The sequence below is a fragment of the Heliangelus exortis genome, chromosome 14, assembly GCF_036169615.1.
Source record: "Heliangelus exortis chromosome 14, bHelExo1.hap1, whole genome shotgun sequence".
Lineage (NCBI taxonomy): Eukaryota > Metazoa > Chordata > Aves > Apodiformes > Trochilidae > Heliangelus > Heliangelus exortis.
Genome location: NC_092435.1, coordinates 3,511,468 through 3,533,877, shown reverse-complemented (window position 1 = coordinate 3,533,877; position 22,410 = coordinate 3,511,468). Strand labels below are relative to the sequence as shown.

The 22,410-nt window shown below is 50.4% G+C and overlaps 2 protein-coding genes across 2 annotated transcripts in view; both read right to left on the bottom strand.

Annotated features, from left to right (window-relative positions):
• The window catches only part of FRMPD3 (FERM and PDZ domain containing 3), a 49,629-nt gene that overhangs the window by 9,295 nt on the left and 17,924 nt on the right, over nt 1–22,410 (bottom strand). The window contains exons 2-13 of the mRNA XM_071757500.1: nt 21,567–21,729; nt 21,218–21,320; nt 20,804–20,849; nt 19,591–19,695; nt 18,438–18,545; nt 17,745–17,876; nt 17,151–17,270; nt 16,869–17,005; nt 15,957–16,080; nt 15,226–15,315; nt 13,609–13,788; nt 4,725–4,869 (exon numbers count right to left, since the gene is read on the bottom strand). Coding sequence (XP_071613601.1) covers nt 4,725–4,869; nt 13,609–13,788; nt 15,226–15,315; nt 15,957–16,080; nt 16,869–17,005; nt 17,151–17,270; nt 17,745–17,876; nt 18,438–18,545; nt 19,591–19,695; nt 20,804–20,849; nt 21,218–21,320; nt 21,567–21,717 — 1,441 coding nt within the window. The 5' untranslated portion in view covers nt 21,718–21,729. The remainder of the gene's footprint in view (nt 1–4,724; nt 4,870–13,608; nt 13,789–15,225; nt 15,316–15,956; nt 16,081–16,868; nt 17,006–17,150; nt 17,271–17,744; nt 17,877–18,437; nt 18,546–19,590; nt 19,696–20,803; nt 20,850–21,217; nt 21,321–21,566; nt 21,730–22,410) is intronic.
• The window catches only part of LOC139802384 (thymosin beta-15A homolog), a 70,756-nt gene that overhangs the window by 30,805 nt on the left and 17,541 nt on the right, over nt 1–22,410 (bottom strand). The gene's annotated exons all lie outside the window — the stretch shown is intronic.

The following is a 22,410-nucleotide window of genomic DNA, read 5'->3' as shown; positions in this document are numbered from 1 at the left end:
TCTTCCTTTCTACCCTTTTTAAATATGGGTGCAATGTTACCCTTTTTTCCAATCACTGGGAACTTCACCTGACTGCCAAGACTTTTCAAATATCATGGATAGTGGCTTGGCAACTACATCAGCCAATTACCTTAGGACTTCAGGATGCATTTAATCAGGTCCCATAGATTTATGTATGTTCAGATTCTTCAGGTGGTCACAAATCTTAATTTCTCTTATAGTGGGAGGGACTTTGCTCCCTCAGTCCCTGTCTTGTGGTGCATCCACTTGAGAGGTGTGGGAAGAGCAGCTGCCAGTAAAGACTGAGGCAAAAAAGCTGCTGAGTACCTCAGCCTTCTCCTCACCTGCTGTTACCAGTTTGCCTGTTGTGTTCATCAGGGTTGGAACCTTTCTCTTCTGTCTGACATACCTATAGAATCCTTTCTTATTCTTTGTGTCCCTTGCCAAATTCAGCCTCAGCCATGCCGTGGCCTTCCTGAACTTCCTGAACTTTGCACAACTGAGCAGTATCCCTATATTCTTCCCAGGATACCTGTCCCTGATTCCACAGCCAGTGGATTTCCTTCTTCCTGCTCTTTAGTTTCACCAGCAGATCTTGACTCCCGCATGCCAGTCTCTTGCCTCACTTTTCTGGTTTCTAACACATGGGAATCAGGGGCTCTTACACTTTATGGAAAGTGTCCTTAAAGATTTGCCAGCTCTGTTCTGCTCCCTTGTCCCTGAGGGCAGTTTTCTGGGGGTCCAGCTGACTAACTCCTCAAGCAGATCCTGGGCTGGAGGGGATTTCAGGTGATCAGCTTGTCTGTACTCCTCTAAGGCAGAAAAATGGTAACCATAGCAACATTCATAAATGTGTGTGTTATGGGAGCACATTCCCATGGGCAGCTTTGGATGTGCCACACTTGCCCTGGCCTCCTGACATAAATATGTGAGGTCTCTCTAGAGGAATGGGTTAGTCCTGGGGGATAACTGCTGACACTGAGGGGACTGCTGACACTGAAGACAAGGGACCTTCTGGCTCTGAGACATCAACCCCTCTCTCCTCTAAGAAGAAAAGGAAAGATATGGAGGAGGCAGAAGGGAGAGGCACATACATGACATTTACATGACAGACATGGAAGATGGCCAGCTTGTGCAGTATCAAAGAAGCTGATGTGCCGTTTTCTCCTAAATCAATAAAATCTGGATTCCCAATAACAAGGAGCTGTTTGAGCTCACTAAACTAAACTGTCGGGCTCTTAGGTGTGGATGAGATATGGAATGATGGAGGCCAAAAGGGTCTAGAGGGTGGCTGGACAGGACTTAAAAGCACTTAAACTCCAGTCAGCAAAAACCCAGTGGCAGACTGATGGAACAGGACACCTCCTTGTGTGGTTTGCTCCATTGTATCCCAAATAATTATGTGGTAGAGAATTTAATCACAGAAATTTCATAAATTTATATATCATGACATTTATGATAAGAAAGTATTGACCCTGAGGCTGTTTTTTTTTGCAAGGAATTACATCAATGACACCATGAACCAGCAGCACAACTGATCAAACAAATCTCCATCTCCCCCCCTGTCTCTTTTCTAGACGATCTGCAGTAAATCACAGAATCATAGACTCATAAAATGTTAGGAGTTGAAAGGGACCTCCAGAGATCCTCTAGTCCAACCCCCCTGCCAAAGCAGGATCACATAGGACTGGCCACACAGGAACACAATCCAGGGTTTTGAAAGTCTCCAGAGAAGGAGACTCCACAACCTCTCTGGGCAGCCTGTGCCAGTGCACTGTTACCCTCACAGTAAAGAAGTTTCTCCTCATGTTGAGGTAGAACTTGCTATGTTCTAGCTTATGCTCATTATTCCTTGTCCCACCAACAAAAACTGACCCCTTTCTCTTGACACACACCTCTCAGACAAGGGTGAGCACAATTCTATCCACCTTGGCTACTTGGGAAAATGTGTTGTTTCTGTGCTGTGTGACAGCAGCAGTGAGAGAAGCAAGATTCCAGGAGTTTGCTGGGAGGCAGAGCTGGGCAGAACCAGAGGAGGGCTGATAGCCCAGTGATCACTGAGACACGGGGATGTCGATGCTGTATCACTGAGCTACCAAGCATGTTCGAGGGCAGCAGGAGCAGCCTGCCTGCATGCACACAAACAAGGACCTACAGCCTTAGTCAGCCAGTTTCTGTGAAGAAAGGACTGTCAAGAAGGACTTGTCATCTTTTTTTCATAACATTGGCCAGACCAAGCAGTTTTTCCTCAGGAGATAGCTGAACACGGTGCAATATTGCCTCTTGGGGAGATGTCCAATGTAGCTTGGCTGACTTTTTGTGACAGACACCCCTCCCTTAGTCCCTTGCCCCTTGAGTCTGTGACCCATCCATTTTTTCTGTCTGGCTGACAGCTATTGGATCAGGCTAGATCCAAGACAGCCCTCTGCTCCTGCTGTTAATCATGTTCCTGCAATAGCCTCCCCTTGCTCCCTTGCATGAGGCAAACTGCTGAAATATTCCTTGATCTTCTGGCCACTGGTCCAGCCCTCAAGAGGGGAATCTGTCTGCATTACAAGCTGAATTGTGCAGCTGTGCTGAGAATGGCTGCCAGGGGATGAAGGCTCTGTCTTACCAAGTATAAATTAAATGAAATAAATCCTAATTAAATTAATTAGCTCAACAAATTGGACAGTTTGTCTCCCCAAACAAACATTTGTATTACACTGTTCATCATCTGCAATGATAAAATCCCAATCAAAACAATATCTCTCTTTTATGGACATACTGGTGCTCATAACTGAGAGTTGTGTTCTGCCACAACTGGGGCTACGTGTCCAGCACTGGGCTGTGGTGGGGTGGCAGTGGCTGAAGCAGAGGATTTCCCAAAGCTGGACACCTCTGACACCTCCTAGACAGTGCTAGGATCCTGCCCTGCTTGGACAGCCTTGCAAGCTGCTGATGCTGAGCCAGGGCCTGTTGCTGAATGGGGTCAAAACCCTGGAATCTATAATCCAGCTGCTGGATGCTCCAGCAGAGAAAGTCCTGATGAATTGCTTCGAGAGCAATCAAGGACATGAGCTGCTTAACTGGCAGTAGCTGCTGGTGAGAGCAGGGAGAGGAAATGGCAGGGGAGTGAATTGCCTGCACCACTCCAGCATGGCACAACCTTTTCTGTGGAGGGCAAGGATATGGCATAAGGCTCAACAGGAAAATGTGGAAAGATGGCTCTAACTGACAGCATTTGGACAGAGCATGCATTTCTAAAAATGTCTGCAGTTCAGCAGGAGGTTTTACTGTGCCTCAGGGAAGATGGATGTGCTCCTCTTCTAGACAAAAAGCAGAGGCAGGGCTTGATTTTACATTTAAGATTCTGCCTGCATCCTGGAAAGTCAAAGCCTGTGATTCTTCTCTGTGAGGCTTTCTTATTGTTCCTGCAGAGATGTGCTAATGATCAGCAGCCCCTGCAGCTGTAGTGAGACCAGAACTGTGGGCAGACTTTGTTTTCTCAAAAAACACTAAATTCAGCTCTTCTGAAGGATGCTTAAACTGGGTCTGCAGTGTACTGGGTCTGCAGAGAAACTTTTCCACTCCCATGAGAATAGACCAGGCCATCCAGAGAGGGACTGGTTCTTTGTTATGAAGACTATGGATCCATTTGTCCATTGCTGCCCTACTCACACTGTGACTTTCCCTCATACTCACTCCAGCCCCCTGCAGTGTGATATTGCTTTCTTGACACTGTCAAGAAAAGGGCAATTTACTACTCCTTTTGGCACAGGTCTGGACTATGCCCGCAAAGCAAAATCTCCCTGAGGAAAAATCCTGTTATTGTCACTGTTGCCACACTGAGGAAAAGCACCACTCACATGTGCTGTGACAATCCCTGAGTCATCAGTAACTCTGGGTGCCATCAGCCTCCCTCCAAGCCGTTGGGGATGTTTTGGGATGCTCTCCTCTTCCTACTGCATTCCTCTGACTCACCATGGTCATGTGTCTCTGTAACCCATTTGAGTGTGACATGACCCAGGGAAGGACTACCCTTGCCTGAAATCACTCTTAAGAATCCTCAATTTGAGGCTGACTCACACTTGCAACCCATTTTCATAGAACAGAGCACTGATGCCTGATGGGACAGAACCTGTCTTTAGCTGTTCTGGTCTCCTTCTGTGCCCAGGCTATCCTTCTGCTCCCTGCATCCGTCTGGATATTTGAAAAGCTGGGATGCCAAAGTTTCCTTCCTAATTTAAGAACTTAGCATAGCAGCCGTGCATTCAGAGCTGCCTGTGCAGCCCAGATACCCACTGGTGAGAACAGCAGTGTCCAGAGGCAGCAGGAGAGCAGCCCCTGGCTGAGTGTGTACATTCACCCAGCCTCTGGAGCTGTGCTGGTGGTCTCAGGGATGCATGTGCTGCATCCCTGCAGCAATGCACAGCAACGTGAGGACCCAGCATTATTGGTCATTTTAGACTGCACCTCCTAGATCTGCTGTAGGAGCTGCCAGAACAACACTTGCAATGAGTGTTTAGGGCCCAAGATGACACCAGAAGTCAGAGGTTACCCAAAATGAGGACTTCCCTCCCTGCTCCTTGTTTTCTGGTTAAAAGGGGGAATGGTAGCTCAGGGGAATGGTAGCAGAGGGGATGTGCCAGCGAAACCCTTCTTTCTAATGCTGCAGAGCTTTGGGTGGAAGGAGGAGGAGGCTGGGGAAGGTACTCACACAGAAAGCAGAGGCTGAAACATACCTGCCTTGATAATCTGAGGTGGGAGAGGGTGGCTTGGAGTCCTGGAGAATATCATCTTCTTGGAGTCCACCAGGAGACGGCAGTAGCCAGCGATCAGGCAAGCAAAGTTGATGGCTTCAGGCCACTCCATCAGCAACACCAGTGGCTGGAAGGCAAGAGAGGGAAAGAGCATGAGGGCCATGCAGCTCAGCTGACACAGGACCAGTGCTCCAAAGTGGTTTTGCCGGAGCCCTGCACTGGTATAACAGGTGAGGTGGCTGGCACTTTTAGCAGCCACACAGGAAAAAAGAGCCAGGTGTTCCAGATCACCCAGCAAATGGCTGTGCACGAGAAAACACCTCTGCTGCTGTAATTCCTGCTTGCTGACTCTCCTAAGGATGATGAAAGAGCTGGACCCCCACAGGACACAGGCAGTGCATGGCAGGGCCCCCATACAACTGCTCTCTGACTGACTGCATGTCAATGCTCTAGGCCTACCTGCAATGACCAGTTTAACCATCAAGCCCTGGGGAGATCAGGGAATTTGTGGGATCTCCAGCTGCTAGAACCCCTGTTTCACAATAGGCACCATGTTACCCTCCCATAAATGAAGACATTTGCTTACAGCAAGATACAGAAGGGGCAAAAAACCATTACAGGCTCCCCTAACCACAGTTTTGAGCTTGTGGATCGTACTTAAATCTAACTCTTTGGGAAATTAAATTTGGGCTTAAGAGCAGATGGTGTCTTCTCATTTAGGAGAGCATTTATTTTCACGCTACAAAAAGTCTTTGCTTTGAAGAGAAGAAAAAAATCAGACATGATCTGTGTGCCACATATAATGTTACTGTACCATCTAGCAGCAGACACCACTACCTGACTCCTGTCTTGTCCCAAGGAGGTTACTTAGCCTGGGGAAGCTGTCAGGGTGGAATCCACTCTCAGCCCATGCACTGCTGGGATCTGACTGTGCAGAGTATCCCGTGCCAGCACACATCATGAGATGGGAAAAAAATTGACAGTGCCTTCAATAAAATTATTGCATAGTAGCTCTAGCCATCATCTGCCCTTGCCCCCTACATAAAAGGCCTTTGTACCCAGGTACAGGGCTTATCTGAGCCAACTGTGCAATGTTTAGCTACTGCTGTGGCTTGGACTGTCCCTCCTGCCATGGTCTCTTGCACAGTGACAGCCCTTCAGGAGTCAGAAGTACTCATTTACCACATCCAGGGCAAACCAAACCTGTTTTAGAAATCCCTTAAATCTATGCAGTGTGAAAACTGTTAAAGATATTTTAGATTTCTTGTTTCATAACCATAGGAGGTTGCTGGTACCCACTGGCCAGTTCTGTGTTCTTCTCAACACTCGTTTTCTACAGTCACCAAGCTAACTCTGCAAAGGAAGACTCTGGACCACAGAACACAATAAACCTGGTTGTGAAGCCACGAGCCCTAGGCAGAGCCATGCATGATACCTAAGCCAAGGCAGTCCCTGGCCTGGTTCCTCCTAGGGACAGGGTAAAGAAGTTCCCTCCTTGGCTGCTGTGCAGAAAGAGAAAGGAAAAGATATAACCCAATGTGGAAGAGAAATAATCTGACAAGCAAACATGCTCTGCTGAGAGGCTCTGCCCCTTCCTGCCTGAGGAGGCTCTTTCTGTAATTCCTGGATCATGGAAAATAAATCTGAGGTGACACAGAACAAAATGAAATTATCAAGATAGAAAGAAAGGAGAGAAGAGATCCTCCACATAGCTTGAAGGAGGCAGGCATGCAGTGGTGAGGTGGGGTGACACCTCTTAGCCCAGCTCCTGTCTTGACATAAGTGATGAAAGGAAACCATATGTTCCAGATCTGCCATAAGAAGCATCCTTAAAACAAGTGCTTTCTACACAGGACTAAGCCTTCTTGGGTTTTTCAAGCCATCTGTTGAATAAAAAGACATCTGCACATTTTCCCCCCTCTGTTATGCAGCAACGAGAGTTTGAGTGCTAGCAACAAGAAAGGAAGCAAATGCCAAGAGGAGGAAGGCAATGGCTGATGAGTTTCCACTACTGGGAGATTAAATGAAGAAGCCAAGATGGGTTGAGAATTGCCTTTCAAAATTAAAACTAGGGGGTAGTTTCCACCACATATGAGTCACACACTAGAGATTTACAACTACCTCTTGGGGACACAAAAGCTGAATGGCACAAAGTCATGGACCTTCACTACCTCCCAGTCTTTACATGATGTTCAGCCAGTGGTGCAGCCCTGGTACACCAGCTGGCAACCAGTACTTCAGAGACCCAGCCCTATTTCCATATTTACTCAGGTACCTCTGCTTCAAGATGTTCTCAGGCATCCAGAAATGGGACTGTAGGTTTTTGGTGAAGCAGCATCGTGGATCAGTCCTCATGAAGGAAGACAGGACTGAGACACAACCACACTGCTGTGTCTTGCCTACAAATAAAACACATGCAATGCACCAAGATGCTGCAAGCTCCCTGCCAGGTCCCTAAGCAAGCCCAGCTTCCAGACTGGCTTCCAGGAACCAGTGCATGGCATGCTGGCACTGCTTGTACCACTCTGCTCTGAAAAAGAGGTATCTTAATAGTGATTAGCACTACTACTCTGCAAGGGGCCTTAGAAATGATTACTCTCACATCCTGGCAAGCAAATGCAATGAGAGTTTTTCTATAATTGTCAAGCACTCAAATATTTTTATTAGGGACTAATCCACTTCAGGGGCAGCTCAAAGCCATGCTGCTGGTAGCACTCTGCTGAGCTCATCATGGTCTGGGAGCACGTGCTGCATGGGCTGTGTCCTGGTGATAGATTATTTGGCTGTTAAAAGAGATAGTAAATATGAACAAAACTGCTGCTGTTGGGCTGTGCTTCTTCCCTGGCCTAGAAGGCTTTTCTGCTGCTCACTGTCTGAGGTCTGACTCTTTCCTACACTGGGTTACAAGACTCAATCCCTTCTTTTTCACCCACCTGGGCAATTCTGCTGAGACTCTAGCAGCTCAGCTGCTTTCAAGACTTCCAACCTGCTGACACATCTCCCTGAAAGCAGCCAACAGATATGAAAGTGATTTCTGGGGTCAAGAGGCAAAAAAGCAACACAACTACTGTAGCTTTGTTTCCTTGGGAAATCAGACTACAAAGAGGAACTGTCAGTGATGGCAGTTAATGGATATGTTAGACATTTGCAATCATGGTCACCCTGTTCCATGCAGCCAAGGCAAATGAGATCTCGTGGTGACAGCCAGGCACTGGTGAACTTAGCAAACATTGACTTTCTGAACAGCTTCATGAAAAAATTCCAAGTAATGTTGCTAAGTGTTTTAAATGGTAAATCCAGGGCAGCTTTGCAGGGAGCTGCTTTAAATAATAACAACACAGGACTGTATTCTGTGCTTTGGGCTTCCATGTGATACCCATGTCTTGTGGTGAATGGGACTGACCTCCTTAGTTTGGAAACATCCTGCAAAAAGCACTGAGGGCTTGTGCCTGTGGTCACCAAGGTCTGGTCTTCAAGGGGCTCATGCAACAACCTTGCCTCCACATATAATTTTTTTAACTCAGTGATTAATTTCAACCAGACCTGACAAAAAAGCAGCAATCTGGAAAACTGTGAATCTTCCTAAGTTTTCTAAACTCATTTGTGCTTTAGAGCAGAGAGACTTCTGTGAGAAGCCATAAGGCAGGGAGGATTCAGCAGCAGCAAAACAAGTGCCAATCCTGCAAGATCTGCTCCCTGCCTCATTGGCACTGATTTTTTTTGGAAGTAGTCACAAAATGCAGTACTTTTGTCCAAGCTCTTCATCGGGAGATTGTATTAATCACAGGTGGCAAACAAATCACTAACCAGGATAACCCTCCAATTATCCCCCTGCCTTGCACTGATGGTGTGTCTAATGCCTACCAGCCCTTCCTCTTCCTCCTCCTCCTCCCTGGCATGGTCTTGCTGCAAACAGTGCTGAGGGCCCATACCTCAGTGGCCCCAAGGGCTTTGTTTTCCCGGGATGACAGAGCAGAAATACCCGATTTTTGTCAGGGCAGCAGCACCTGTAGGATGGAAGCTGGTTTTACACAGAAGCAAACTCACTGAGATGATACCACTGCTATAAAACAGCAAAACACCAGCTTCCCAGCAGGATGTAGAGGTGAAGGTTAATTTCTGGTATGTAATATGCCAACATGAGAAGAAGCAAATTTTATAGATAATGCTCTTTCTCTATCTAAATGCATAAAATCATCTGGAAATTAATGATGTTTTGATCTTCTACTCATTCTGGTTTCCTAGATTTTCTATTTTTAATAAGAAAAGGAATTTTTTTCACTTCAAGTTTCCTGCTTGGCAACCAGTTTCCCTGGCAAGTAAGAAAATAGATTTATACTGGATATAAGAGATGAGTTTTCCATTAGCTTACTATGTATATAGTGCTTTTTCTATTAGGCCTTACTTTTAAATCAAACCTCAGTGTCTTTCTGGAGGATATTCTCTTGTTGAGGCAAAGGTGAATGAAGAACATTTGGTGGAATCTTTATGGGCAGGGTTATGCTATAGGATCTTAGCAGTCCTCATCTTTAAATTAACTTACGAGCTGACCTATAACCCTTAATCTTATGTGTATTTCCTTTTAATCACCTCACTTTTCCTTTGGATCTTATCTGGCTCCCTTTGCTGTAATGAGGTAGAAAAGCGAAAGTTGAATTTAAATAATTTATGTTCTCTGGTTTACTTGAGGTGCACTGCCAAGTTTATGGTTAATAATATAGGCAGCCAGGCCTAATGAGACAGCAGTCAATTTTTCACTTGTACATCGAATTTTACTTCCCTCCCTCGAAGTATTATTAACTCAGTTTTATCAATACCACGCTGCTTGTGATTAGTACCATTAATTACCATTTGTTGATCAATAAACCTGTCTCTAAATCTGTCCAACAGGTCTTTGTTGGCAGCAGACTTTCAGGTTTCTGCAGCAGCGTTTCCTCCTGAAGGGTTTAAGCAGACACCTCCTGTCTGAGTGAATGCCCTCCTTGTTATCTGCACTGTCCCATGGGATGGGCAGGTATCTCTACAGACTGAAAACATGGAGGTGTCTCTTCTCCATTTCACTGGTGGTGCTGTGTCCCCTTGTGTTGCTGTGTCCTGAGGAAGGTCCAAGTCTTGCCTACATCTTTGCATCAGGCTGTAGCTGACACCCTGGCGAGCGTCCATCCCCTCTGTGAATACTTCATAGAATCACAGAACAGTTTGGGTTGGAAGGCATCCAGTTCCAACCCCCCAGTGCTACCATCCAGCCAGTTCCTGAGCCAGCAAATAGTCCATCCATCGAATGTCTTTCCAATTTAGAGACCAGGATATCATGTTGGACTCTTGAACCTCTCTTCACCTACCAACCACCCCCCTTCTAATGCACCCCAGGATGCCATTGGCCTTCTTGGCCACAAGGGCACATTGCTGGCTCATGGTCATCCTTCCATCCACCAGCACCCACAGGTCTCTTTCCCCTTCACTGCTCTTCAAGAACTCAGTCCCCAGCCTATACTGGTTCCTGGGCTTGTTCCTACCCAAATATAAGACTCTACACTTGCCCTTGTTGTAATTCACTAGACTTCTCCCTGCCCAACTCTCCAGCCTGTCCAGGTCCCTCTGAATGGCAGCACAGCCTTCTGGGGTGTCAGCCACTCCTCCCAGCTTTGTGTCACCAGCAAACTTGCTGTCAGTGCACTCTGTTCCCTCATCCAGGTTATCAATAAATACATTGAACAGTACTTGTCCCACTACTGACCCTTGGGGGACTCCACTAGAAACAGACTTCCAGCTAGACTCCATCCCATTGATTACAACGCTCTGGCTTCTGTCCTTCAACCAGTTTCCAGTTTGTATACAGAGGACTGGAGTAGGGATGGAATTACTAAATTAATTTGGGCAACCATGATCTTCACATGTGTATAAATGCAGGTCAGTCCTGCACTTTTCTTGCAATCTGTTTAAGAAATCCAATACTGAATCAGCATATTGCCTAGGGATGACAAACAACAACCTTTTTTTTCAAGGAACAGCCTTATTATATCTTCTTGGCAACCACAAGCAGTACAAACTGAGTCAGGAGGAATCATCTCAGGCTTTTCACACATTTATATTGTTCCCCTCCTCCACCACAGCTTTGTAGAGTAGGAATAACAGACATTCAGATACAATTTATGGAAACTTAAGAAACAGAAACTGGAGTAGCTGCTTAGTGTTGTCAGCATATCTGGTAGCTTGTGATGTGTGATAACTGAGAAACCAGCTTTCCAGTGCATTAACACTCAAGCAGAGGCTGGGTAATATTATTCTGACCCAAGCAATTGGTTTACTTTCAAGGGAAGTGGTTGAAATGTAGGTGTTCTGCTGGCCTGTCATCCACCTTCTGGACCAGAGCATCTGTTACTGGCATGGGTCTGAAAGTGGTGGCAGTGGGATGGATTGAGGATCCCCTCCCCTAGCAACTCTAGTTTAAAGTCCTCTTTACTAAATTTGCAAGCCTATGGCCAAAGATACTCTCCCCTTTCTCTGAGGGATGAAGCCAAATCAGGCCCCAGAAGTCCCATGGTCTAAGTAGACAAGACCCCGGGCTGTGGCACCACTCCTGTAACCATTTATTATTCTCCCAGTTCATCTGGCTGTTTAAAGTCCTACTTAAAGGGTATGTGCTTTTCTCTGTGGTATTTCTAAGAACCAGAGCCTTCTGGTGCTTTTGACATCCTCCACATTAGCAATTTGTTGGAGCAAATTTTCAGGATTCCCAACTCATGCCCACTGCACTGGACAACTGATGTCTGCTTTTTAGTTTGTTAAAATAAGCAAATACATTTCTCTTTGCCTGTTTGGAATCTGACTTTTGTGTTTCCAACTGGCTCCTGTCCTGGGTGCACACAGGCAATGCCCTGGGTGGCATTGAGGCTGGCACCATCCCAGATACTGAGCCAAAGGAAATCTCAATTCCTTCTTTTCTTCCAGGAGATGAGTGTTTCAGCATGGCTTAATTCAGCTAAAGGTGAATTCAGGTTAGGGAACCAGAGCCATTAGGTCCAGCATCACTCCAGGACCTCAGTCTTCATGTGGGAGAAATCCAATGATCTTCAGTCACTGCTTGCACGAGTGGGAGTAAAGCTGGTTGTGCCTGCTCTTATCAGTTTCAGGGGGGATCCCCACCGTTTCCAGACTGCAGTTTGGCAAACACATGCCTGACACTGCACCACCAGCACATCCCCCATGCTTGGCTGGGGGAAGGGTTGGGACCCACTGCTGGGACCACTGCAGCGCTGAAGGCTCAGAGGCAGCGGGGTCAGCATCCCACACCAGAGAGGCGAAGGGGTAGCTTGAAGGCAGGACTTTGATTCCTTCCAGGGGCAGAGGAGAAGGCTGCACCTGGTCTATGCATGGTGACTTTTTATTTCCATGGAAAGCTGGAAGCGTGCCAGGGCCCTGGGAACACCGACATCCATAGTCAGATTCCATGGCAGGCTGGAAGCACGCCCAGGGCCTGCAAACACCAACATCAGTGGCCAGATTTCAGGCACAGCAGCAGCTGGGGGCCTTTCTGATTTAATTTTTAATTTGTTTTCCTCTGTTGAGTCTTGATCTCAGTGAAAGCACTGGCTGGATGCAGGCCCTGTTGGGAGACATGAAGTCAATTACCCTGATGACTTTGGTCGACTTGTGCCTGGTGAGCAAGCAGCTGCTGTCAGCTCCTGCAGCCTGATGCAGGGAGGAGGTGCAGCCTGGGATAGCTCCTCCATTTAATTGCAAATGCTTGTCCTGGCTCTGGCAATCCAGCTGCCCCTAGAGGATTCCTCTTTCATTCCCATTCAGATGGCTGTGGCAGCTTCTGTTTGCCAATGTCAAGACTGTTAATAATAAAAAGTCCAGCAGTGTGTAGCTGTGTAAATCAGAAAGGACAAATGCTCAGTTTGAAAAGCCATTTCAATGGCTTTGCTTCTGCTGGAGCTGCAAAGCCTTATAGCCAGTAGTGCAACCTGGTGTAGCCACCCAGCTCGACATCCAGTGTGCCCATGGAGCTGAGCAGCTCTCCCCATGCCTGCTGCCCTGGGGAGTTTGGGTCAGTGCAGTGAGCAGCAGCCTCTCTTCTTCCTTTGTACACTGTAAGCACTGCCAGACTTGCCTTGATGCCAGACTGGAGATGCTGACCATCCTTCCATGGATGCTGGGAAGTAGAAGAGGACTTTGCAGTCCTGTGCTGGGCAGGAGGTAAGATGCATGCCTGGAGGCCTACATCTGAGCTGGCTATGAAGCATTAGCCACTCTCAAATGCTGGTCTCAGCACTGCCAGGGGGAAGCTGCTGGGAGATGCAGGTCCGTGGGGGCCCCAGACCATCAAGAGAAGCTGAATTTAATGCATAAAGATCACAGGAAACACCATGTGTCACCACCCTGTCCCCAATCTATGAGCTCCAGAATCAATGCTCAAACATGGGCAAATCTAGAGTAAAGGAGGATCCAGCTCAGGCATGTCCATGGAATGCTCCTTTCCAGCCCTGAGCAGATGTAAGGCACTATCCTGCCTCCAAAGAGTCTGCCTGGCCTGTGTCATCCCTGTCTGCCCCAAGGACCCTGCTTGAACCATTGGGTAGGTGCTTGGGTCATGGCCAGAATACGACCATGTACTGCACGTCTTCTGCATCAGGACCTGCTTCTGTAGCACAAGGAGCCAGACGAGTAGGGGAGATGCTGCAGCCTATGTGTCCTGTGACTGCAGTGTGAAAGAGGCTTTTGAATCCTGTGAAATCTCCAAGCAGATGCTCCAGCACACATTTGTGTCCTGAGCCACCTCAAAGGTGAGCACTGAAACCCCAACACAGCCTCCACACTGGCCCCTCTCCCCATTGTCTGTCTCTCTGGCACCCGTGCTTACCTTGGCATCCAGGATGCTTGTCTCCACCCGGGCCACGCCCTGGTTCTCCCTGAACAGTTGGATCTTGCTGACCTTGCTGAATTCTGACAGCACCGTGGTGAGATTTGTCTTCAGGTCGATGACGTGACTGATGCCGTGCCGAGGTCCCACCAGAAGCATGGTGGCTGGCTGCTTGTCATCCTGGCAGCATGAATACATGGAGAAAGAGAGATGGAGAGAGGGGAATAAATGCAGCATGGGTCTGTGCCTGGCTCTCTCCATGGAGCCAAGCCTCGATGCTGGCAGCTTGGCACGGTCCTGATGGCATTTGCAGAGCAACAGGTAAAGCTGGCACCACAAACCACTTTCCCTGAGCTCTCTGCAGATCTGCAAAAGGTGTGCAGGATGCCTGCTGGTGTCACTACAGAAAAGGAAGAGCATGTTACATATTTTCCTGATCTGACATTGCCTCTGAGAGAAGGAAGCAGAGGAGTGCATGTATTTTAAAGAAGAAAGACAAAAGCCTTGACCTCAAACAGAGATCTTTCTTACTTTGGTCTGCCCAGGAAGGATGCCTCAGTTCAGACCTGGAAGCAAAGAGGAACTGGGCAGACCAGTGCAGAAAAGAATGAGGGAGTACTTTTTACCACTTGTGGTTTAACTCCTAGGCAGGTTCAGCATCATTGCTTTGGTGCCAGAGATGAAAAAACCATGCAGGACACCCACACCAGAGGTGAGTTGCCCAACACTGCACATGGAGGCAGTGTGGCAGGCAGGCTCCCACTGCTCAGCCATGGCACCAACCAGACACCGTGTGGTTCTGCCTTCACCTACATCCCACAGGCAGCCTTTTGTGCTGCAAGGTGAGGAGCTCCAAGGTGTGGTGGAAGAAGAGCAGAGCAAAGGATGCAAGCGATGGATCCAGGGGGCAAAGCAAATGAAGCCAAGGAAGTGGTCAGAGCTGGGGTGGTAAGGGAAGTATGATAGGGAGGTGACACTGACTGGAGACCCCTGGATGGGAAGTGGAGCAAAAGGATGGAGAGGTGAGCCAGGCAGTGGGGAGTCTTAGTGGGTCCACCATTGTCCTATTTGGGTAGGTGGCTTTCCTCCTGCCATGGAGAAAATCAGGTGGATTGGGTGAAGGGTGGAGATACCTCTGATGTTGATGAGGGAGGAGTGGGCTGTAGAGGTGCCAGCTTCCTGAGTGCTGACAAGCAGTGGTCAGGCTGGATCTCTGCTGATGGAGACAGTGAGACCAACCAGGTTATTCCCTGTGTGTATAAGCAGGGAATGCAGTGACTTTGTCAAGGGTGGCCCTCCTCAAAGACAGATGGCATGATGCTGCCAGGGTAGGACCAAGCTATAAGCATGTGTCTGAAACTACTCAGGCTTTATTGAGTGGGTCACCTCATTGCACAAAAGGCTGGCAAGAATACAGCCAACCCTGACCCTCAGAGCTGAATATACTGCCAGCAGAGGCTCCGAAGGCTTTCATGGGTGGGCTTGGACCCTGGCAGGGCAGAGCAAGAGGCTGAGGGAAGTAATTTACGGGGAAGCCACTTCTCCCCTGGCTCTGCCCTCCAGCACACATTCAGGACCAGTGCCAAGCACCTCCCAGCCCATCCTGAATTACCGTACCAGTCCCACTGTGTTGAAGAGGACCCCAGCAAAGGTGGGCAGCTCATTCAGGATCCTCAGGTACCGCAGCTTTGCCTGGGCCGTGGAAACCTGACAAAAGACATCACATGGGTGATCACCACCAGCACAAGAGGGAAAAAAATGCAAAAGGCTGGCAGAAAGTTAGGAGCTCCCAAGCAAAGGTATGCAGTGTGTCTGTGGGCATCTCAGGGCATGGGCTGTGCTGGCAGCGAGCCTGGGGGCTTAACATAGGGTGGGGGGGATCTCTGCTCCCCTACTATCCTGGTCAGATGCTGGGAGGTAACGCAGACCAGAGGCAGAGCCAGGGAGGAGCCCAGACACTTGACATATAACCCCCCTGGGGGATGTATAACCCCCTGAGATGTATAACCCTCCTGGGGGATATATAAATATAAGCAGCTTCCTCCAGAGCTTTCCAAGCCCAAAAGATAACAATAAACATGAGCTTGACTGATGTGTGCTGCTTCAACCAAGCTAAGATCCTGCTCTTGGCTGATCTCACCCTGCTGGTCCCCAAACTCCACATCAGTTCTTGGAAGTGGATTTAGGACAGAGAGTGGAAGTCTGGCTGTCACCCCGAGGTTTATCTCCTATCCAAGGGGACTTAAGCAGCAACTACAGGAGCCCCTGAGCAGCCAGGGACAACAGGATGGCTGGAGTGGAGGGCACACTGCCACCCCACCATCCCTGATGATGTGAGTTGGACTCACCTTGGTGCCACCAGGCTGGTTCTGGTGGGCTTTGAGCTGCTGCGAGAGGGATTTCCGAAGGCTCTTCTCTTTGATCAGCTGCAGGACCGAGGGGGGCAGGAAGGGCTCCAGGCCCCACTCCTTCCTGCAGGGAGGGAAGTTTGCTTGAGCTGCCAAGCCTAAGACCCCCCTGATGTATCAGAGGGGCAGAAAACAGGTTTGCTGCCTGAGAGCATCCTCTTGCCATCGGTGGAAGCTGAAGCCACACCAGTGCTTCCTTGGTGACATACTGCAGCCTGGGTCCCCAAGGGAATGGGACCCCTGGCTGGTGTCACAATACCAAGACTGGACTGGGAATGCAGGCTCTGAAGCCAAGGCCAGCTCGCTTTCACCTTCATGTAAGTTTAAGGGATACAGGGAAAATCCCCAAACCTCTTTTGGAAGCCTCCCAGGATGCCATCTCCCCTCTTCCTCCCTGCACATATGGGGCAAGGCCAGATGGACTCTCTATGCATTTACAACCACCAGAAGCCTCAGGAGGACTGAGCCAGGGCTACACAGCTTGGTGACAGGCTGAGATTATGGAGCCACAGTGCCTCCTCCTTGCCTTGGATACCAGGTGGAAAATCAGCCTGGGTTCCCATAGAAATAACCCTGACTTCACATCAAATATCCTTGCCAGCCCTGGAAAGGCTGCAGTGGATGGCTGGATGTCAGCATGCAGGGATCTTACATGGAATCAGGTGCTGTGTGTCACTGCTGCCAAGCCCATGAGCCACTGGCCAGCTGCAGGGGGGCTCCCAGGGCCTCTCAAACTCAGTACCCCAAAACGTGGTGAGCACCCCAGCCATGCAGGGGCTGTGAGCAGGAGCACGGGGAGGGGGCCACAGAGGAGGGCTCTGCAGTGGCATGTGGAGAGGGAAGAGGACTCACTCCACATTCTTGAGGGAGACCTTCTGGCTGGGGCGGGTGGCTGAGACGGTGATGTAGATGTGGAGGGCAGCCAGGCCCAGCAGCATCTCTGGCTTGGAGTCTGTGCCCAGGCGCTCTCTGATCACATCATTGCGGCTCTGCGGGAGGGAGAAGAGGTGTCCTCAGACAGCCACGGGGACAGGGCACCAGCCACCCCAGGGATGCCTCCACAGGTCCCAGCCTGAGCAGACGTGTGGACCATGAGCACCACCAGCTCCCAGTTCCTAGGGGTGAGTCCCCTACCTGGATGTACAGGTACTCGAATGCTGCAGGGTCTTGGTGCAGCAGCTCCACAGGGTCTTTGGGGAAGAAGCTCACACGGAAGAGGCATTTCATGCCTTGGTAGTGTGTCCTCTGTACAACCTGTGACAGGAACAGAGGGGAGAGATGAGCCCAGGAGCCATGTATTTTGGCAGGGCAGGAGCCCCCGTATCCTTTTCTCTGGGAGTGGGATTTAATTTCTCTGCTCTATGCATCACCTGATCCTTTCATCCTGGGAACAGCCCAGCCTTCCTAGGTATTACAGCTTTGGTGTTGCAGGGAGGAAGCTAATGCTTCCTCTATGATTCCCATTTTATCTCTGGTCCTGTGCAGTGCTAGCTTCCTGGCTCTTATGGGCAGTCTAAAGATGTTCATGAATGTTGTCTGCATCTGCCCAACCTGGAGCACAGAGCGTCTCCATGATGCCATCAAGGTGGGATGCCCTGACCATCTCCTTTGGCCACCCTTCTTTGCATCCCTGAGCCCACAGGACCATGCCAGTGGCAAGGAAGGGCTACACCATGGCACAAACCTGGCCATGCCTGACTCGATCCCCTCCCACACCCAGAGGCTTACGTGGGCCAGTGGCTGCTTGTCCTGGAGCAGCAGGAACCTCTGGCTCTGCTGTGGCCTGGAACACTCCAGGACCAGGGCAAAGTGCTCGATGTGCCTCAAGGACAGGCGGTCCTGCAATGTCACCATCACATCCTGAAAATGACATGGACAGGTTTGAGTGCAAGGCACTGGCTCCCTCCCAGGACTGGAGTTGGCCCCACACTGAGATCCCCCTCCTCCCTGGAACCTGGAGACATCCCAGTGCAGGATGAGGCCCCGCACTGCTGAAAGGGGTTGTGGCATTTTACACAGTTATTGCTTGGTGAAGTGACCTCACAGCAGGAGGTGACCTTACAGCAGAAGGTGACAAGCAGTGAGACTGCCAGCACCTCAGGTAGCACTACAGTGTTACAGGAGAGGGCTGCAGGGAGCTGCAGGCTGGCAGAGGGACTTACAGAAGCATTCATCCTAGCTGGAGGGCAGGCTCACAGCAAGGAGAAAAGTTATGGCAAAAAGACAGCAAAACCCCATTCCTGGCAAGTGCAAAGTGTGTTGCCAGGGAAGGTGGAGGGGTGCTCTATCATGCAGTGGTGATTTGCAGCCAGCCAAGTGCTGCTGCTGTTTGTATAAGGAAATAGGAGACAAGAAAAAATAGATTGGGCAGACAGGAAGAGAGAAGCATCGTGTTGGTGTGGAGGGAGTGGAAGGACCCACCTTCACGGTGGTTCGGCCATCGAATGTGAAGGATTTGATCTGCCCATTCTCCAGGTAAACCTTCAGCACGTTGGGAATGAGGAGGAGAGCTTCTTTCTTCAACATGTCCTGGCATGCGGGCCAGCAACAGGGGAGGCAAGGGGCACAGACAGAGAGAGGGAGGGTGGGGAGAAATAGTGAGTGTCAGTGATGGATCAATAATGGCATCCACAGCTTCTCTACACTTAGGTGCAAAGAGGCACATTTCCCTTGAATATCCAGTGGCTGATGAGCCATGGAGAAGTGCAGAGCTGGAACAGTTCAGAGCTGCCTGATAGACTCTGCTCCCCAGTTCACAGTGGCCATGGTGCATCCCACTCTGTCCAGCACATCTCAGAGCCATGCCCCATGCCTACCAACCTGTCCCACTCCACAGCTGGTGTCCCAGAGTGGAGCCAATAGCCAGGGTGGCTCAGAGCCAACCTCCTTTTCCTCACCTGTAACCCAAGCCTAGCCCACCACAACTTTGCACCATACCCTTTGCAAGAAGCTGGGTAAAGGCTTATTTTATTTCGTAAGAAGTGTTTCCATCAGATAACTACTTAGCTGATTTTGCTTAAAAACAGAATTCCCTAGAAGCACTTCACAGGGAATTTTTCTGGGTTTGTCTTAACATTATTTTTTTTTGTGTGTGCGTGTGCTGCTTAATAAAACCTTTCTGCAAGAGACAATGGCACTGGGCTGGAACAAAATAGCTGCAGTGTAGCACTGCCATGCAACAGTGCCCTGGTTACCCTGCCCCTCACCCAGGGATTCCTGCAAAGCTTTTGGCACTGGGTTTGAAGTTACAGACCTTCCTTGTGGCAGGCATTGGCACTGACCAAATGTCACTCTCGAGTGCCCAGGGGGATTCAGGTTTCCAAGGACAGTTTCTGGGGCTCCATCCATGGGGAAGGACAGGGTAGGACCATGGCATGTCACCCCAAAACTGACACAATTCCTTGAGTGTGCCCAAAGGCATCTGCCCTGCAGGGCTCCTATGGGCCAGAGGTCTGCCCTTACCCATGGGACCCAAATCAAGGGAGAGAAGCTCAGTGGACCCCTGCCACCTCATGCCCCACGATCCTGGTGATGCCTCCAGGGGATAAATCACAGAAGGTAGGGCAGGACTTACTGGGTCTGTCTCGCCGACTGTCACCTGCTCTGAGAATCGGACTTTCACCGGGTTGGACCTTAGCTTGGCCTTCTTGGCTGCACTGATGAAAGCAGATTTGGGAGACTGGAAAGAGAGCACTGGGTAAATCACCTGTCTGCCCTCAGAGCCATAGCATGGGGAAAGCCAGACACAGGGCCCAGAGAAAGCCTCTCTGAAGCCAACACAATGATGTGGAACAGGCAGCAAACCATGAAATGGGGACTGGAAAGGAAGTACCCTCTGCTGTGGTTATTCAGTGCTGCAGGCAGGGAGAGAACTATGAGCAGCAGCCTCTGAAGTCACACCAGGACTCTCAGCATGACGGGGGAGGCTGCACCCCAGCAGGCACATGTGCCCAGCACCCTCTGTGCAGCTTTAGCTCCAGGAGATGTGAGCCAGGGCTTCTTGGGAAGCATCAGGACTGGTTTGGATGGGAGAGAGGAGCCCCTCGGATGTGGGTCTGCAGCTGGGTGGCTTGGAGATGGGAGGTGGCAGGAGCCTGGGCAGTCCTGTGGGATGTTCCAGTGGTTGCACCGAGGACCCTCTGCCTCCACATGCTCCAGCATGAGGGCAGTCATGCTGCAGAGCTGTGTGTGTTTGAGGGTGCCAGCATCAGGTGCCATGGTGGTCATCCAGGCCAGGAGAAAAAAAGCTATTTTGGAGTCTGGTCCATAGCCCACACCTGAGAGAGCAGAGCTGGGCAGTGGCATCTCCTTCCCAGAGAAGAGGGGACCACAGAGGGAATTCTCACACTGATCTCCTTAAACTGGGAAGGGCTCAGTAAAACAGACTGATGCCAGCATGATGTTCAATCTGCTCCAGCACCATGGGTGCTGACCCCCAGTACACCACCAACAACAACCAGTGCCAGTGCCACCACCATCTCCACTATTCAGCCCACAGCCTGGCATTCCCGCTCCCCAGGACTGGGATGAGCCTGCTGGGAATGGCAATGGCATGTCCTGTGGAAACCATATTGGTTTGGGGATATTTTTGCTCCCTTGCTTCTGCAAGGTGGCAGTGATGAGGACAGGAAGGTGGCTGTATGCCCAACCTTGGGGTGCTAGGACACCAGTCCAACGCTTGAGTTGAGCTGCCTGAGTGGTCCCCTGGGGCCTCTAGGAGCCTGACTTGGTGTCCCAAAGGGCTCTTAACCCTTGTCCTGGTTCCCCTGGGGCTCAGCTGGTCTCACCTGGTGGGTGTGCAGGACAGTGAGGATGATGAAGTCCTTGGCCTTCCTGTGACAGAAAGGAGAAATGAAAGTGAAAGGGACCTCATGGTGGTGGGTATCAACACGTGCATTTGGCTACTGAGAGACAACATCCCACCCTCACTGAGGGATGGATGGATGGATTCCTTGGGGTGCCTGGTAATATGGCTGTGGGTGCTTTCCCAGTGCTGCCCATCCCTTCACTAGCCAGGAACCGGTATGCCTTGTTCCAAGGCATTACCCCTGCACAGGTTGAGGCTTTTTCACACGAGCAGTGAACACCAGAGGCAGCAGAGCCTGGGGATGTGCACTGACACCCCAAGGCTCCAGCTGGGGCACAGCAGCCTGGCATCAGACCACCCCCTGGATGCAATGAGGGACAAATGCTGTCCTCACCTGACAAGCTCGATGAATCTCTCTCTGGGGGCTTCACTCACGTCCTCATCATTGATGGCCAAGATCTGGTCTCCTGGCAGGAGTTTATCCTCAGAGGGGCCGCCTGCCGGGAGAGAGGGTCAGGGCCAGCCAAACATCCTGAGGCTGCGGAAAGCAGGAGGGTCCCAATCTCCCCAAAAGTGTTTGCCCATGGATGTGGCTGCAGAGAGCACCCTGCAGGGCCACCGGAGGGGATCGGAGAGGACCGGAGACCAGGGATGGGTCCCGCCAGTGGGGAGGTGGGAAGCTGCTGTGCTTCCTGGCACCCTGTGGCTGTGTCCAGGGACCCCCCCCACCACCCACACCCTACCTGGTGCCACCGAGCGCACCACCACCGGCCTCTCGCTGCCGGCCACGAAGCCAAATCCGTAGCAGGGGTGGCGCTGGACCGTCACCTGTCGGAGTGTGTCCGAAGGCAGCTGCCCACATTCCATATCATTGCCACCCAGCTCCTCCGGCATCACATGGCTGCGCTGTGGGGGGAAAAGGGGGGACAGGCTGTAATAATGCACCTCATCACGGCAGCCCTCCCCACTCACCCCAAGCCCTCTGCAACCTGGAGTGCCACTCCACCTGCCTCCTACATCGCTGCCAGCTTGCCGGGACATCCAGAGCTCCCCTGCCCCTGTCCTGCATTGCACAGCGGTGCTGCTCAGTGCCTGTCCTTGCCACAGTGTCAGCAGCTCAGGCAGAAGGACATTTGGCAAGAGACCCAACCAAGGGTAAATTATCCCATCTGTGCTCAGCATCTCACTTCATTAGATGGGAGACCTGTGCAGGATGGCAGGGATCTGGTGGCCATTACCTGGCCACTGCTTGGAGGATCAGAGGAGACAGCAGCCCTGGCACAGTCAGAGTTCCGTCTCTCTGCCCACTCTGTAGAGATTTAAGATCTGTCAGAATCAAGGGCTGGCATGCCATCTAACAGAGCTCTACAGTACCAGAGAGAAGTGGAAACAAGTTCAACCCCTCTAAAAACTGGGATTAAGGCAGGCTCAGCTGTGGCTGCTGGCACTATGACTGAATCTCCAGTCCCAGGACTCCTCCAAGCACTGACAGCCAGAAATCAGAGACCCAGCCAGGGCAAGGTCATGGCAAACCTGCCCTTGGCATCCCATCACAATGCCAGCCATGGCTCCAGCCTGCTCAGCAGG